At 40.4% G+C, this 15,976-nt stretch overlaps 1 protein-coding gene across 1 annotated transcript; it reads left to right on the top strand.

The window, feature by feature from the left end:
* Nucleotides 1–1,714: 1,714 nt before the first annotated feature.
* E2F5 (E2F transcription factor 5) lies at nt 1,715–15,156 on the top strand. The gene is made up of 9 exons (XM_031058494.1): nt 1,715–1,768; nt 6,709–6,818; nt 7,518–7,679; nt 8,883–8,926; nt 10,722–10,786; nt 11,697–11,964; nt 12,671–12,871; nt 13,304–13,348; nt 14,427–15,156. Exons 1-9 carry the CDS (start codon nt 1,730–1,732, stop codon nt 14,534–14,536), a joined length of 1,044 nt encoding a protein of 347 aa, XP_030914354.1. The 5' UTR covers nt 1,715–1,729; the 3' UTR covers nt 14,537–15,156.
* Nucleotides 15,157–15,976: the final 820 nt, after the last annotated feature.

Consider the following 15,976-nt stretch of genomic DNA (forward strand, 5'->3'; position numbering starts at 1 on the left):
TAGTAAATAAATTTAATTAAATAAAAATATAACAAAATGTGAACACTGATGTTGTCAGATGCAAAGCATGCTCTCATGCCTTAATCATGACAATTTAAAATCAATTCTATTACTAGACTTTGTTTTCATTTCCCGACTAGAAAATTATCTGTTTCAATCAATGTGAGTATGGAATCAAGAAATCCTTGTGTTATTTGAGACCAGGAGGACTGTGGTTCCAGAACCAGAGTGTGTTGCCATGCGCATGTTGCCCGGAACATGGGATTGCCTGTGCTGGTGCAGCTCCTGCGCGCCGTGGCACACCCAGGGTACCGTGCCCCACTGCCGTGTGTGATGGGTAGCTGAGAGTCTGCTCTTCTTTAAGCACGTTCCCGGAGTTCTTATACAGTACAGACTTTAAATCTTCTCTGCTTTTATTCGATAGTAACTGCGGGAGAGAGGTGTACCTGAATTAAGGCCAAGTATATATGGACATCAGTGGAAGGGGCTGGGTAAGCATCCAAAATTCCCTATGCCCCTGGCCAGGTCATCAGCGTGTCCTGTACCTGGCCTGTGGGGTGTGAGAACAGCGTCTGCAATTAATCTAAGTGTTTTTATATCAAATGCAAACGGTGAAATGAGCGACAAGGAGCTATCGAGGCGGGGACAGGCAGACACGCCGTACGTATCTGGCCGACTCCAGGCCCGCGCTACCCGTCCTAAGGGCCTGAGCGAGAGCCGGGAGCGGCCCGACCACACTTCAGCTGTTCACTGACGACCTTAACCACTTAGGTTAACACCTTTGCCTCAATGCACTGCACACCTGACAGCCCAGAGGGCCTGAGCTCCAGGAAACTGGCAGGACACAGTGGCAAGGATCACTCCTGCAACACTGGGCCCCACCAAGGTGGGCTGGTCCCAGGGCATCACTGCAGAGGCTCCAGACATTGCAGCCCAAGGCATGCCTTGGAGGCAGCAGGCTGGCTGCAGAGCAGGGTGACAATGATTTGTCACTCCGATGCCAACTCAGCTTCTTTCATTCACACATAATAGCAAGCATAAGGTGGCAATTGTCTGTTTTTCAACATGGTTTTCTCTTGCTTACAGGAGGGGGGTGGGCAAGAAAAAGGTTTAAACAGCAGCCCATACACTGAGTCAGTGCAGGGAGTAACACACGGCAGTGAAAGAAATCACAGAATTGTTAGGGCAGGAAGGGAGCTCTGAAAATCATTTAGTCCAACCCCTACCAAGGCAGGGTCTCCCGGAGCAGGTGCACAGGAACTCATCCAGGTGGGTTCTCAATGTCTCCAGAGAGGGAGACTCCACGACCTCCCTGGGCAGGTTGTTCTACTGCTTTGCCATCTTAACATAGAGAAGTTCTTCCTCATGTTGAGGTGAAACTTCTGTGCTTTAGTCTATGGCCATTGCTCCTCGTCCTGGAACTGAACGCTACGAAAGAGTCTGCCGCCATCCTCTTGGCATGCATCAATAAGATACATATATATATATATATATATATATATATATATATATATATATGTATCTTATTGATGCATGCCAAGAGGATGGCGGCAGACTCTTTCGTAGCGTTCAGTTCCAGGACGAGGAGCAATGGCCATAGACTAAAGCACAGAAGTTTCACCTCAACATGAGGAAGAACTTCTCTATGTTAAGATGGCAAAGCAGTAGAACAACCTGCCCAGGGAGGTCGTGGAGTCTCCCTCTCTGGAGACATTGAGAACCCACCTGGATGAGTTCCTGTGCACCTGCTCCGGGAGACCCTGCCTTGGTAGGGGTTGGACTAAATGATTTTCAGAGCTCCCTTCCTGCCCTAACAATTCTGTGATTTCTTTCACTGCCGTGTGTTACTCCCTGCACTGACTCAGTGTATGGGCTGCTGTTTAAACCTTTTTCTTGCCCACCCCCCTCCTGTAAGCAAGAGAAAACCATGTTGAAAAACAGACAATTGCCACCTTATGCTTGCTATTATGTGTGAATGAAAGAAGCTGAGTTGGCATCGGAGTGACAAATCATTGTCACCCTGCTCTGCAGCCAGCCTGCTGCCTCCAAGGCATGCCTTGGGCTGCAATGTCTGGAGCCTCTGCAGTGATGCCCTGGGACCAGCCCACCTTGGTGGGGCCCAGTGTTGCAGGAGGGATCCTTGCCACTGTGTCCTGCCAGTTTCCTGGAGCTCAGGCCCTCTGGGCTGTCAGGTGTGCAGTGCATTGAGGCAAAGGTGTTAACCTAAGTGGTTAAGGTCGTCAGTGAACAGCTGAAGTGTTCAGCAAAGTGCAGGAGGAGGCTGGCTTGGTGCTCTGCTTGAAGTCCTTTCTGGAAAACTGACCTGTTTTTTGATTACTCTTAATAGGCCCCAGGAGGTGAATGGTTTCCTCAGAGCTTTTTTTGTGCATCCCTGTTCAGAGCGGATGCACTTTGATGATGTTACTCTGGCTAATGAAACTTTAGGGTGAAGAGGGAAGGACACTGATAGGTTTTATATTCCTCATTTAGTTATGCTGTGGTCTGGACAAGTTGATGAACTCCTTAGTATTAGCTGTTTCTGTATCTAGCAAAGCAGAATGAAGATGTCTAGATCTTTGGGGTTGTTGTGCAGCTTCCTTTAGTGTCTGTCATGTCCTGAGAGATGTTCCAGGTCAATCTGAGAAGCAAAACTTCAGTTTGAAAGACATCAGCCCCAAAAGCTTGGCTTTAATTGCCAAAGAGGATTGACTTGAATAATAAAGTTGGGCTGTGTAGTGGGATGGAGCAATGCTTCTTGTTCTCTTTAGTGAGAAAGGTACCTGCTCGCTGGGAATGAAAGGGTTGTTAGCCACAGAAGAGTTAAGTGAGCATTGCAGCCAATCACTGGCATTTCTGCTCAAGACCTATTGGAGTCTGGTTTCTGAATTAAATATTACAATTCGTTGAAAGTACATACTAACTGTGCATAAACTGTTGGTACTTTCATAAGTAGTGAGTCAGAACTTACATTTCTGAAACTGGTTTTCTCCTAAATAAGCCATATATCTAAGCAAAAATGAAGATCAGTTTGTGTGTTTGTGTTAAGCCAGTGTGCTCAGGAAACTGAAGAACAGGACAGCCTTGAAATGGAACAGAGCATTCCAAGAAATTATTCGTGCAGTGGACACCTTAAGTGTCTCCCTGCTGGCTGGTATTGACTGTCTGATGTTGTGCTGCTGATTGGTATTTCTGTAGCAAAACCATCACTAGAAGGAAAATAAAATTTGAAAACAGGTGGATTTCCAGCTTTGTGATTTAGCAATTGAGAAGGAAAATACGTTCTATGGGACATTTTCTAGTGATCTTTACTACCTCTATAATTATAGTTTAGCAGGGTGTAAGAGGAAGCTGTGAAAATGTTTTAGTGCTGGACACTGGTAACATCTGAGAAATTGTGGGAATGGAAGTGAGAATTTTCTTCATTTGAAATTTGAATTTTGTATTTACTTTAAAATCCAACAGCAGTTCTAAAATAATGACATACTTGTCATGGAATAGCCCTACATAAAGAAATCTAGTTATGGAATTAAGTGTAAAACACTAAGGGGTGATATAGAAGGGAAAGAAAACTAAATTTCTATCTGCAGCAACCCATGAATTGCAGGGAAGAGAGAAAAAGAGCAAGATGAGTGGATAAGGGATAAGCTACCTGAATGGATGCTGTTCATAGTGTACGATACTTGTGCCCTAATTTCTTAAGTGGGCTTCGTTTCTAGCATACCATCCCTGCTCTAATGATGGTTAAATAGTGTTTCTGATCATCAGTGCAAAACATGAGATATACTAAAATCTGCTTGCTTTAGAAGTGTACTGGTCAGGAGCAAATAACTGCCTTACACTTGCTGTACTCCACAGAAGAAGAAAGAGCCTGTCTGTTAGATTTTACATTCCCTTAATCTTTATGTTGTAATGACATTCAGTACTTCTGCGTGCAATTTGGCAAGAGTGCCATTCAATTTAAAACTCTTGCCAAACTGTTGACAGCCCTCTTAGCTGAGACAGCCATAACCTGGAAGGAAAACCAAATTTCTTTGCTTAATAGTACAATTACCTTTTGCTACTGAAATAAAGTTGAAAGGATGAAAAGAAAGAACAGAGATTGTAAAAAATAGCTCTGTGCTTAGATACTTCATTCCAGCTCTGAACCTGTCTATGCACTCATGAGTACTTGGCTTGAATGCATACTTAATCAAAGTATGAGAAGATATTAGGAGCAATAAGGATAGAGTTCAGCAGCTTAACATTAGAAGGATTTTATGAGAGTTCTGGATGTGGAAGCTATGTCCACTCATGTTAGCAGGGCCATTGTTGCAGACGTCCCTTTCTTGACACAGACTAAGAAGATACGAGTTTTAACAGTGTTTTTGACAGCAGATTTGTGTCAGGAAGCTCTTTTAATTATTTAAATTGTTAGTGAATTGCTTATGTGGAGGACTGGACTTAATTTCTGATCCATGTACCCGGCAGAAGGTATCACACTGATGACTGCTAGAATGTCAGGGAGGAACTTCTCAATTGCTTTTTAAAATATCTGTGAAATTTTTAAAAGATAATTAGATTACAAGGTCTGTACTAGAAAGCTAGTGAATGTCTGGATTAAACTTCTCAGCTTGGGAACTGGCCCCATCTTATGTTGGAACTCCTGTTGTAAGTAGTTGAATGTCATAGAAGTGGTTGAATTGTATACAGTGATAGTCAAGTCAAATACCTATGTAACTGTGCTGTTCATTTTCCTATGAATTGAGCCCCTGTCCTGGGGATCTGGAGCTGGTAGTGGTGAATCAGCTGCTGGTGTTCATGGGAGCTGTGCTTTGGGCCTACAAAATGCAATAGCATTTAGAGTGGAAAAATTAATTCAGCTTTGAAACATTTTAAATTGGACACTCATACGAAGTGACTTTTTTTTTTTTTTTTTTTAGTATCTTAAGCTTTGGTTTCATAGCTCCAGATTTGTACATTGGTATGTTTTGCTACCAGTACAGTTTGAAAATACATTAAGATTAGTAAAGCATTTCTATTTTGTAGACAGGCCTTTGGGAAAATTTCGAGAGGTAATGAAATCTGTCTCCAGAGCAGTTTCTTTATTGTTCAAGCCATGAGTAGTATACTAAGTCCTAGGTAAATATGTGGAGCAGTGGGAAAAAAGCAGGAAGTTGAATAGCATCTGTGTGTGCTGTCCATTCCTTGCACTGAATAATGTAAACAGCCTCTAGAATAACTGAAGACCATGAGATGTATGGGGTGCTGATTCAGCATTGTGCAAGTGGCATTAACTCTGTCACTTGCTAGATTTTTAGGGTTCTCTTGCAGTCCTTGGAAGCAGTGTGTACATATGGAGCAGAAATAGCAGATTAAGATAGCAGGTGCATACCTACTGAAACAAGTGATCATAGAGCCTGCTTCCTTGGAGGGAACTAAACTGCAATATGTGTTTGCATGCATCTTGTTTTGTTAGTTAAGAAAACATTTTAAAAGACTCATACAGAAGGCCATACAAAAGATAAATGCTGCTAATGGTGTCAGTGAACACAGTGTTTAGTGGGTACATCACTGTCAAAGAGAAAAAGCAGTGTTTATAATTCATGGCTATAAGAGTATTTTTTATAATCTCTGTTCTTTCTTTTCATCCTTTCAACTTTATTTCAGTAGCAAAAGGTAATTGTACTATTAAGCAAAGAAATTTGGTTTTCCTTCCAGGTTATGGCTGTCTCAAGCTGTACCTTCCATATGTGCTTACAAAAAGCATACGTTTAATAGCTTGTTGGAACAAACTGAGATAAATCATTATGTTCCTGTAGCAGAAATTATTTGCATTTTTGCATTAGTTCAAATTCAGAAGTCTTTGCCTACCCTTCTCTTTATTTTTCTTTTATTTGTTTAATATATACAATCCTATGTAATCTTTGTATTTAAGTGTCCCGAGTAACTACAGCTTGAGGAAGGCATGAGTAGCTCACTTGCTTTTTTTATCTTAACTCTTTGCATCAGTTACACAAAAGGAGAGAAAGAAGTAAAGCATGAAGTGGTCACCTCTGCCTGATGCTGCTTTGCTCAGAGGGGCGAGGTGTGGCAGCCCTCAGATGCACTGCACAGCTGGCTGTGTGTCAGCAGCAACATCCCTGGCAGCTGTACCAGGGTGCTGGTGCTCAGTATGACATCGAGTGAGCCCTTACGCCCTGCAAGGGGCATTTGTGCAGGGACAACGCTGGCCTGAAGTACTGCAGCTCTCCTACAGCCACCTTGTGAAATTACAGCCCCATATCGTATCCTAGCACCACTGAATCCAAACAAAGGCTGTAATACCTCAAGTGTCAGTGGAAGGAATGATAAACTTATTATGTCCTTCAGGCTTCAGAGGCTTGCCCCACTGCAAGGTGTCGCTGCCTGCCTTCCATACCTTTTCCTGTCCTCCAGAAAGAGCATGGCAGGCTCCTCCATGCAGTTGAATATGCTCCAGATACGGACCATGGTCTTTGCAACCCTTGTGAGCTCCTTTCTCTGTTAGGAGATAGCCTGTTGGCCTTCAGCCAGGGGACTGCTCCCTGTGCTTTGTAGCACTGCCTGCAGGTGCTGAACTTCAGAATTCATTGTTGGTATTGGGTTCTTGTAGATGGAACCTTCTCCTTTTGAAATTACATTAGATGGCATTTTTCCAAGGGAGTGGCTTTCCCTCAGCATGCAAGTTGCTGATACTTGTTCTCTCAACAGGCTGCTGATACGCTTGCTGTGAGGCAGAAGAGAAGGATCTATGATATCACCAACGTTCTGGAGGGGATTGATCTCATTGAGAAGAAGTCAAAAAACAGCATTCAGTGGAAGTAAGTTATGTCAGTTCTGCAAATTTTCACACGCTTAAGAGCAACAAAAATTAACTCTACTTCTTCTGACTACATATGACACCATAAAATTAACACTGCTAATCAATGAGCAATGTGATGTTGTAGAAGTACAATAAACTTGCAAATTAACTGTATTTATTTTCCCTTTAACTTGTGTCTGTGATGTATAAAATCAAGTTTAAAGCGCACAGAAGGGAATCTTTCAGAAAACTTGTAGTGCTACTTTATAACTAGCAGTTGTAATTGAAAAATTATCCCTGGATGAATTTGGGAGGGCTGTCAGGACACACTGTCTCCACCCACCTGCCCTACCACACACAGTCCATGCCTGTTTTCTCTTAGGTCTCTGAAGGTAAAATCTCAAGATAAGAATTCTAGGGGAAGGAGCTAGGGCCTGCGAAACAGTTCCAAAAGAAGATAAGTTTTTGTAGAAGAAAATTCTAAATTTGATCTGAATTAAAGAATTTTCATTTTCCTGTCAAAACACTACTGGGAGGTTAAATGTTCATTTCCTTCTTATTGAATATTATTAGATTTTCCAAATGTTGAAAACAGTCTTAAGAAATTATCATTGGATGTTTGCTTTAGATTTTTACTTGTGGTTTCTTAAGAAATTATCATTGGATGTTTGCTTTAGATTTTTACTTGTGATTTCATGAGCCCTTATACCTTTTTAAGAGGAGTAGGTGCTGGCTGCAATACAAAAGAGGTCATAGACAGGCTGAGGTATCTGGAAGCTGAAATTGAAGATTTAGAGCTAAAAGAAAAAGAATTGGATCAGCAGAAATTGTGGCTTCAGCAAAGTATCAAGAACGTCATGGATGATTCTACAAACCACCAATATCCTTTTAAATTAATTGTGTGCATTTTGGATCTAGAATTAAAGCAGCAGTTAAAGTGTAGGTAATGGATAAAGCATAATGTAACTCATTTAGCAAGGTAAGGCAAGTATTTTTTCAGGTTTTTCTTTAACAAAAGAAGATATAAATCTTATTTGCATGACTTTTTAATCGCATGACTGTGATTGGTAACATGAAAATAATTTAGCATATATATATATGTGTGTGTGTGTGTGTGTGTGTACAGCAGTAACTGTTAAGTCAATAGCATAATCCTAGTGTCTTATTTGAAATTAGTGATACTGTTTTCCAGAATTTAAATTTATATGTTGTTACCAGTGCTTTACATTAATCTTTTTTGCTGCTTCATTCTTTTGAAAAGATTAAGCAATCACCCAAATATAAATGGAATTAACAAAGTCCTGAAGCTTGTTGGGTTTCAAACTGGAAAAAAAACATGCTGTATATAAATACCAGAGAGTTGCAGCTGCTTTGCTTGTAAGCATGTGTCTAGCTGTCTTGCAAAACAGACACCTGAGAATGGGAGCAGGAAAGTGCCCTTCCTATCTATAATACTACTGATAAGTACTTAAAAATTACTGGAGTTTCTGTTCAGAAACTGTTTCTGTAAAATGGATTTTGTAGCAAAGAAGACTGAAGTTATATGTTAGGAAAAACTTGTGGTAGAGCTAGCACTGGAATTGATCTGCCAGGGAGATGGTGGAATATCTGTCACTGGAGGTTTTGCAGAAGAGGAAAGACAAACATCTATCTGGAATGTCTGATCAGTGGATTGATCCTACCCTGAGGCAGAGGATGGTAGATGAATTCTGAAGTTCCTTCTAGCAGTATTTTTGTGTGATTCTGGTTGATTCATACCTGGATTCTGTATTGTCCAATTAGCAAGGTAAATTGTATTCTTCAAAACAAGATTTTATGTGTTCTTTTTTAGAAGAATCTTTTCTCGTTCAAGATACACAACTATTTTTCTTTCTGTATTTTATTTACTGATACAGGTATTTTCTTTAAAACACAGAACTCTTGTTATTTGTAATGAGCCATTCTGAAAGTCAAAAATAATGCCTTGATTACACCTCTGACAATAATAATGCTATAGTTTAGGCTCAGTTTGGACAAACTTCTGAAGGGCAGCAAATACTAGTTTTATATTGTTTTAAGAAAAATGTTCCTTGACATAAATTACATTTTCATATGTCACCCATGAAGATATCTGCAACTGCTTCAATGGTAAGTTGCTGCTAGACGGTATTTCTAAAGTGAGTGATTTCTTGAAAAATAACTTGCTAACTAACCCGCTTTTTTCCTGCAAGTATTTTGAATTAAGAAATACTCAGTAGTGATCATTACTAGTTTGAGGTCTCATAATGTTCATGGCTACCAAGTTCTGGCATTTTCTAATTGTAGTCATAGATTGTATAGAATAGAAGCTCAGCTGGAGTCCTGGTTTTTGGTTTCTTTTTTGGTATTCATACTTTTCAGCAGCTTGCCACAGGCCATTAATGGAACCAGAGACAGGACTTGTTGGTCCAACCCTCCAGAAGAACCAGGAAGATCTAAATTTTGCATCATTTTCTGGTAGCAACTGTGGCCAGACAGAGCTTGTGATGCTGTATAAATAAGCCAGCAGAAGGTCAATGATGGGCCATTGCTATTAAATCTAAAGGATTCCTGTACAGGTGGTTGGAAGAAATTGCTGGGAAGTGCTGGCAGAGGTTACTTCCCTTGACATCATCTCCTTATCCTGGGGCACCCAAGGGAAGATTGTTGTTTAGCCTCCAGCTAGGCTCAAAACTGTCTTTTCTTTGCCACAAGGAAGACTTTTTTAATAAACACACAAGATTAGAAAACTACTGCAGAATTTAACAAAAATGGCCTGTTACTGAAAAGATGTTAGTCATTACAAAACATGGAGGCCGCTGTCACAATGCTCACATAGTACTTCACCTAAGTGTTTCTTAGGAAGCAGAGAAAGAAAAACATTACTCCAAATTAGTTATGAACAAAGAGGAAATCATGTGCAGGTAAGCAAGTAACCTGCAGTATTGTGCCAATGCTGTGCATTTAAATGTGGTCCCCTGATTTTAACCAACACATTTTCATGTGCATAGTAAGCCACAGATGAGTGTGACAGACAGCTGTTGGATCCCAGTCATATGTGCTGTGGAAGCCATGAGCTTAGATATTTGGAAGTACTGGCACTGAAGATGAATGTTAACACCTCCTCTTCTTTCTGTTAAATCTCTGTAGTACCATCAGTCATCAAAGTCATAAAGTGAGCTAGGCCAGAGAGCTGGTTTAGCTGAAGTCGTATGAGGAGTGGCTGAGGGAGCTGGGGTTGTATATCCTGGTGAAAAGGAGGTTCAAGGGAGACCTTATTACTGTCTACAAGTACCTGAAAGGAGGCTGTAGCCAGGTGGGGGTCAATCTCTTCTCCTAGGCAACCAGTGATAGGACAAGAGGACATGGCCTCAAGTTGCACCAGGGAGGTTCAGGGTGGACATCAGGAAAAATTTTTTTAAGAAAGGCTGATTAAGCATTGAATCAGACTGCCCAGGAAGGTGGTGGAGTCACTATCCATGGAGGTATTCAAGGGACAACTGGACACAACATGTAGTGCTGTGGTCTAGTTGACAAGGTGGCGATCAGTCAAAGGTTGGACTCAATGATCTTTGAGGTCTTTTCCAACCTAAATGATTCTTTGGTTCTGTGAAAAAAGAACTAGTTAAATATTTTCACCTTTTGTTATATATACAACTAGAAGACAAATGGGTAAAGAATATGGTAAATCTTGTACTGTTGTGAGAAAAGGTTTTTGCAACTATGATCTTAGTATTAGAATTCTGTGATTTATACTATGCAATATACTTGGATCGTAGAGGGATCCTACCACAAGTTTATATACGCTAAATAACACAGTACTTTAAGTGACCTTAGAGAATTTCCAGTTCTCATTTGAGTGGATACTATACAAGACATAAGAAAAATACACTTAACACTTTCTTTAAAATTGCTGTTTAACCAGGAGATACACTTCTAGCAATTCAAGCACCTTGTGGTACACAATTAGAAGTACCTAGACCTGAAATGGTATGTATTGGTTTCTTGTTTACCTCAGTGTTCTAGAGCAATAGTGGCAAAGAAGAGTTGTTTCAGAGCAGAGGATTTATCTCTATCCATGTCCAAGAGGAGGGGAGAAATTATTAGGATTGTTTAGGCTGAGAAGAGGGAGGCCAGACAGAAAAAAGTGAGTTTTGTACACTTAGATAGACTAATAGGAACCCTGCCTTCTATTAAAACCAAAATACACAAGTGGGTTTCTTCTTCTCTCTTGCTTTTAAAATGTTGCAGCTTTCAAAATAATGCATAGTTGTTATGAATTCTCTTGAGAACTCAGTGACTTTTATGTATCAAGTTTCTATGATATATTGTTAAAATGAATCTCTTATGAAAAAGCCTTTTTGATTTAGTTTTAATATAATTTAGATTTAGTCTCATGGTACTAGACTGGATAGAGAAACAGACTGCAATCTCACTTTAGCCAAAAGGATTAAATTGGCAAGATTAAAGTAGAAGGCCAAATTATTTACTTCTGTCCATCTTTCACTTTTTTGTTGTTGTTGCAGCGCTTGAATTTAAATAGTGTTTACATAGTTGTGGGAGAGCATGGTATGAAGTGTGAGAGCCACTGTGCTTATAGAAGGCTGAAATTCACCTGAGAAGTTTCACAAGCTATTTTTAGTGAGGCTAATATCAGTAAAAGCATCCAAGGCTAGAGCCATGAAGCTGATCAGTGGTACTATCTTTGTCCATCTCTGCTGAATCAGTTCAGGCAATAGTAAGGTTCTCTGCAGGACCCAAGTTAGCAGCTGTGATGTTGGATTTTGTTTTTTTTTTTTCTTTTTGTTGAGGACTAAAACAGCTGATCTTAGGCTTCATCACTTTGTAGAGTTCCAAGTTCTCAAGGAACACTAACTTTCATAATACACTATTTTTACAGGGACAGAATGGACAGAATAAATACCAGATCAATCTTAAAAGTAGTTCAGGACCTATCCATGTGCTGCTTATAAACAAAGAATCGAGCTCCTCCAAGCCCACAGTGTTTCCAGTTCCTCCACCTGATGACCTTGCACAGCCCCCATCTCAGCCTGCAGCTCCAGCGACTCCACTTAAACCAGCTGCAGCTCCTGCAAATCCCCCAGAACAACGTGACCTGAACCAAGGGCAGGAGTTACCACCAACAGCAGCTGCGGACACACCATCAGGTGGATCCCGGGGTTTTCCTACCTCTGGTGGGTGGGGGAGGAAGGCAGCTGGAGGGAAAGAAGAAAGTGTTAAGAAAGATGATAGACAAAGATCAAGAATTTGGATAGGGTAGCAGCTGTCCATTAAAAAACTACTCCAGGGCCTTAGTAACAGCTCTCAGGAGGTTACAGACACCTCTTCGTCTTCTGTCTGATGAAAGAGATGCTTCCCTCACATCTTACCATCTTACACTGAACAGGTTTTGGATGTAATCCTGTTAATTATTCTGAGGTGCTTCTCCAGAATGCATTATGAAGCAAAATTGCAAACCTCTTGACGGAGGAGGATATGATTTGAACACGTACCTTTTAATGAGATTGATAATGCAGGCACCAGTTCCAGCTATTGTACAAGGTCGCTTACTTCTTCCACATAGCCACAGTAAGACACTGCCTGAATATCAGGTACTTTTTTCATAGTAATAGTAAATAGGTAATAGGAAGATTTAAGAAAATGCTGGATTACAACTGCATTCCTGAGGGTCCTGATTACCTTAATTGACCTTTAATTAATTGACAATTAATTAAATTGTGACTGTGACTGTGGAAGGGGAAGACTCCTCTCACCTGATCTCAGACATTGGCCATGTTCTCCCTCAAAAGACAAAGCTGGGGGCAGGTGCTGTTTCACTGTAACAGACTTTAACACGCCTTCCTCTCCGTGTAGATGGCAGCACCCAGAAGGACAGCACAGCCCCTGCAGCCCCTTATTCCAGCGTTCCAGAACCAGAGCTCTATCCCAGCCTGTCTGGAGACAGTGCCCAAGCCTCAGCCAGCTCCAGTGACTACCAGAGCTTGCTGCCTCTGGATGTCAACTGCATTCTGAAGCCAAACTCATTTGACATTGCAAAGATGGAGGAGCCTGCAGGTAGGAAGCAGTAGTCCTCTTTAAAGATTTCACTGGTTACCTGAGCCCTTCTTTGTGACCAAATTACCAATGAGTTACACAGAGGAAAAAACAGGTCTCTCTTTATCTTCTAATGAAGCCACTGAGGAGCATACTAATTTTGAACAATTGAGTTTCTTTGCCACCAGATAAGCCTCATGGTATACCATGATATATACAGCTCTTGGGTTTTAAAGAGTTAAGTGGGAAAAATGTATTGGGGGGAGGAAACTGAGGGATACAAAGATAAGTATATTTTACATGTACATGGCATACTACCTCTGCAGCTCCTATCCTGCACAAGCCATAGTGTACTTGTCAATTCAGTGTTTTAATGCAAAGAATGTGTTGACTGCTATAAACACATATTAAAAAAACCCACATACATAAAGCATGTGCTCCTGTCTTTCACAGGAAATATCAGTGGAGATATTATTGATGAACTCATGTCTTCTGATGGTAAGTATTTAGCATCTTTTCTAATAATCACAAGTAGCAGCATGACTTTTGTGTGAACAGCACTTAGAAGGCATCTGTTAAATCTGATGCCAAGAGTCAGTATGAAACTACTTCTTTCCCATGTTGCCTCTTCTGTCACTCTTGTCTTTGCTCCCCTTTCTATTCCCTGCAACAGTTTTATTTAACAGACAAAATAGGAAAACCTTAATCTAAAAGCACTTACTTGCATGAATAACCCATCAGTACTTAATTTAGGGAAAAAGATAGAACAAGCTGATGACTAGTGTGCTGCCTTAAAATATAAATCTGGTTTAATTCTATTCTGCCTAAAGCTTTGTGCAGGTGCTTTGAATAAGTATTTCAGAATATAGTTCTGGATGCAGACTGATACGTGTCCATCTGTGGTACACTAACAGAACAAGTGTCACCCATTTCTGTTCTTGCACGTCTTTGGCCATATGAGAGCAGCACTGAACCACAGCTACTACAAAATTCATGTGCTCCTACCTCTCTGCCACTCTTACTGATGTGGCAGGCAAAGAGGTGAACTCAACTTGCTTTTGTTCCTTTTGCCCTGTATTCTGTAAGGCCTGTAATAATATCTGCCCCTCAAGCAGACCACTTCAGGGCTCATCCAGAAAGAGATGTGGTTGTAAGATCCAAGGGGCAAGATGGGATTCTGTGAATGTGCCAGTATGTGGTTAACATGGAAAGAGGCTCTGCTTCTAGAGCAGGAATATAGATAAAGGAATATAAATATAAATTATGGCTTTCTGGTTAGTTTTCAAAAGCTCCTCAGGAATTCTGTTGCTGCAGAAGAAATTAAACCCATATTCCACAGCTATCACTCCACTTCAGCAAACTGACTTAAAATACCAAGCAAAAAATGGCAGATACATCACTTACTGCCTTAGTTTGAATGCAGTACAGGTTTTCATGGAATGTATCTCAGTAAGCTTGTCAGATTATCAAGACTATTTTAATTATTAAGACTAACCCTTATGACAAACATACTGAAATGTGATAGGGCTGATTTTCCAAGTGTTTTAATTTAAACTAAACTGTTCCTGCTTTACAGTTTTTCCTCTCTTACAACTCTCTCCTACTCCCGGAGATGACTACAACTTTAACCTGGATGATAATGAAGGAGTCTGTGATCTCTTTGATGTGCAGATACTAAATTATTAGATATTATGTCAACCAGACTACTTATCTACCTCTAACTGTAACAATCTAGACTTCTTCATAACCTAAGTATTTGAATAATGAATGTATAACTTCTTAGTTCACTGACTCTGGGAGTATATTTCCTTTTGCTTCCTTTAACTACTTCACAAAACAAATTCAAGAACAAGAAAAAAGGGCTCTTAGCAAAAATTCTGGCACTTTTTCACTTGAGTGTGTTTCTGTCTAAGCCAATTGTTTGGAGCTTTATTTAGTAAGAAAAGTGAAAATACTTTATAACTTTTTGATCATTAAAAAAAAATTATTAGTCTTCTTGCTCACAGTTAACAGCATTTTCTTTGAAGCTTTACTGCCAAGAAGCTTTCGATTTTTTAACTTTTCAAACAATTTTGAAGCTTTCACTGCCAAGTTGAAAAGTGAAGGGTATCAACTTGAGTTATGCTAAACTGTTTCAGTGAACCAATTTTGTGAAGTGCCTTCTGTTTTAGCACTTTAAGTTTCTCACACTGACTTCTGACATTCCACTTTCCTAGATGATAGGAAAGGTCTGTTTGTAGTTTGTATTGAAGTGTGCCAATACTTGTATATTAACAAGATTTTTTTAATAAAATTGTGCAAACAAAGCCATCGGTATTTGTGGTCTTTCATTTCTTGCAAGCCCTTCATTGTCCATTTTGCATTACAACTGAGATAACAGGCTTGTGGCAGCATCCACGTTTGCTGGTTCCTCTTCCAGATTTGTGGAAACCTGGAAAAAAAAAAAGAGTTTCAGTTTAAAGCAGAAAACAATTACTTTTTATTCGGCTTGGAAAAAAAACCAAACCAGACTAAATAAATATCCATCGGCCAGAAGATTAATTTGACTTCTATATATTTAATTTCAGCTAATTTTGCAGTTATACTTCAATAACTTGGAGGGGTTGCAGGATACACTGAAGTTGAGACGTAAGCAGAAAATGCTTTGTGCTTTGGGAGCATCGTACCAGTAAAACACACAGCCCAACTGAGACAAGCTCAGCTTTTAGAACACAACTGCTCTCAACAACACTTCTGCAACTTTGGAGAAAATACTATTACAGCCTGAGTGGTGTAGAGCCCTACTAGCACAGGAGCAAAAGTACAGTCTGAATTCTTGGGAGGAATAAATAACAAGCCAGCAGGGACAGGACCACTGGCTCCAACTGCCTTGAAACCTGACTTGGCTTCATCCTGTGCTGGCAGCACTGTCACTTACGTTTCATTTTTCCCTCAGCCTCTCCTTAAGGTATTTGACACTTGTTTAGTTGCTCCCAGCCATACAGAAACTTGATCACCTCAGGCATACTGGCAACTCATGTCCAGTTCTCCAAACTCCACCTTCCCCCAACAGCAGGATGGATTCATCTGCATCTCATCCTGAAGGACTGCTTTCTCTCCCTGAAACTGTGCCTAGAGCATCAGTCA

This window comes from Geospiza fortis, unplaced genomic scaffold (genome assembly GCF_000277835.1).
Source record: "Geospiza fortis unplaced genomic scaffold, GeoFor_1.0 scaffold7, whole genome shotgun sequence".
NCBI lineage: Eukaryota > Metazoa > Chordata > Aves > Passeriformes > Thraupidae > Geospiza > Geospiza fortis.

Excerpts from the sequence above, each read along its gene's own strand:
- E2F5 (XM_031058494.1), top strand. The coding sequence starts at position 1,730 with ATGAGTTCCTGTGCACCTGCTCCGGGAGACCCTGCCTTG. Across the intron at positions 1,769-6,708 it reads CTCCGGGAGACCCTGCCTTG|GCTGCTGATACGCTTGCTGT; the intron begins GTAGGGGTTGGA and ends TTCTCTCAACAG. Across the intron at positions 12,872-13,303 it reads AAAGATGGAGGAGCCTGCAG|GAAATATCAGTGGAGATATT; the intron begins GTAGGAAGCAGT and ends TGTCTTTCACAG.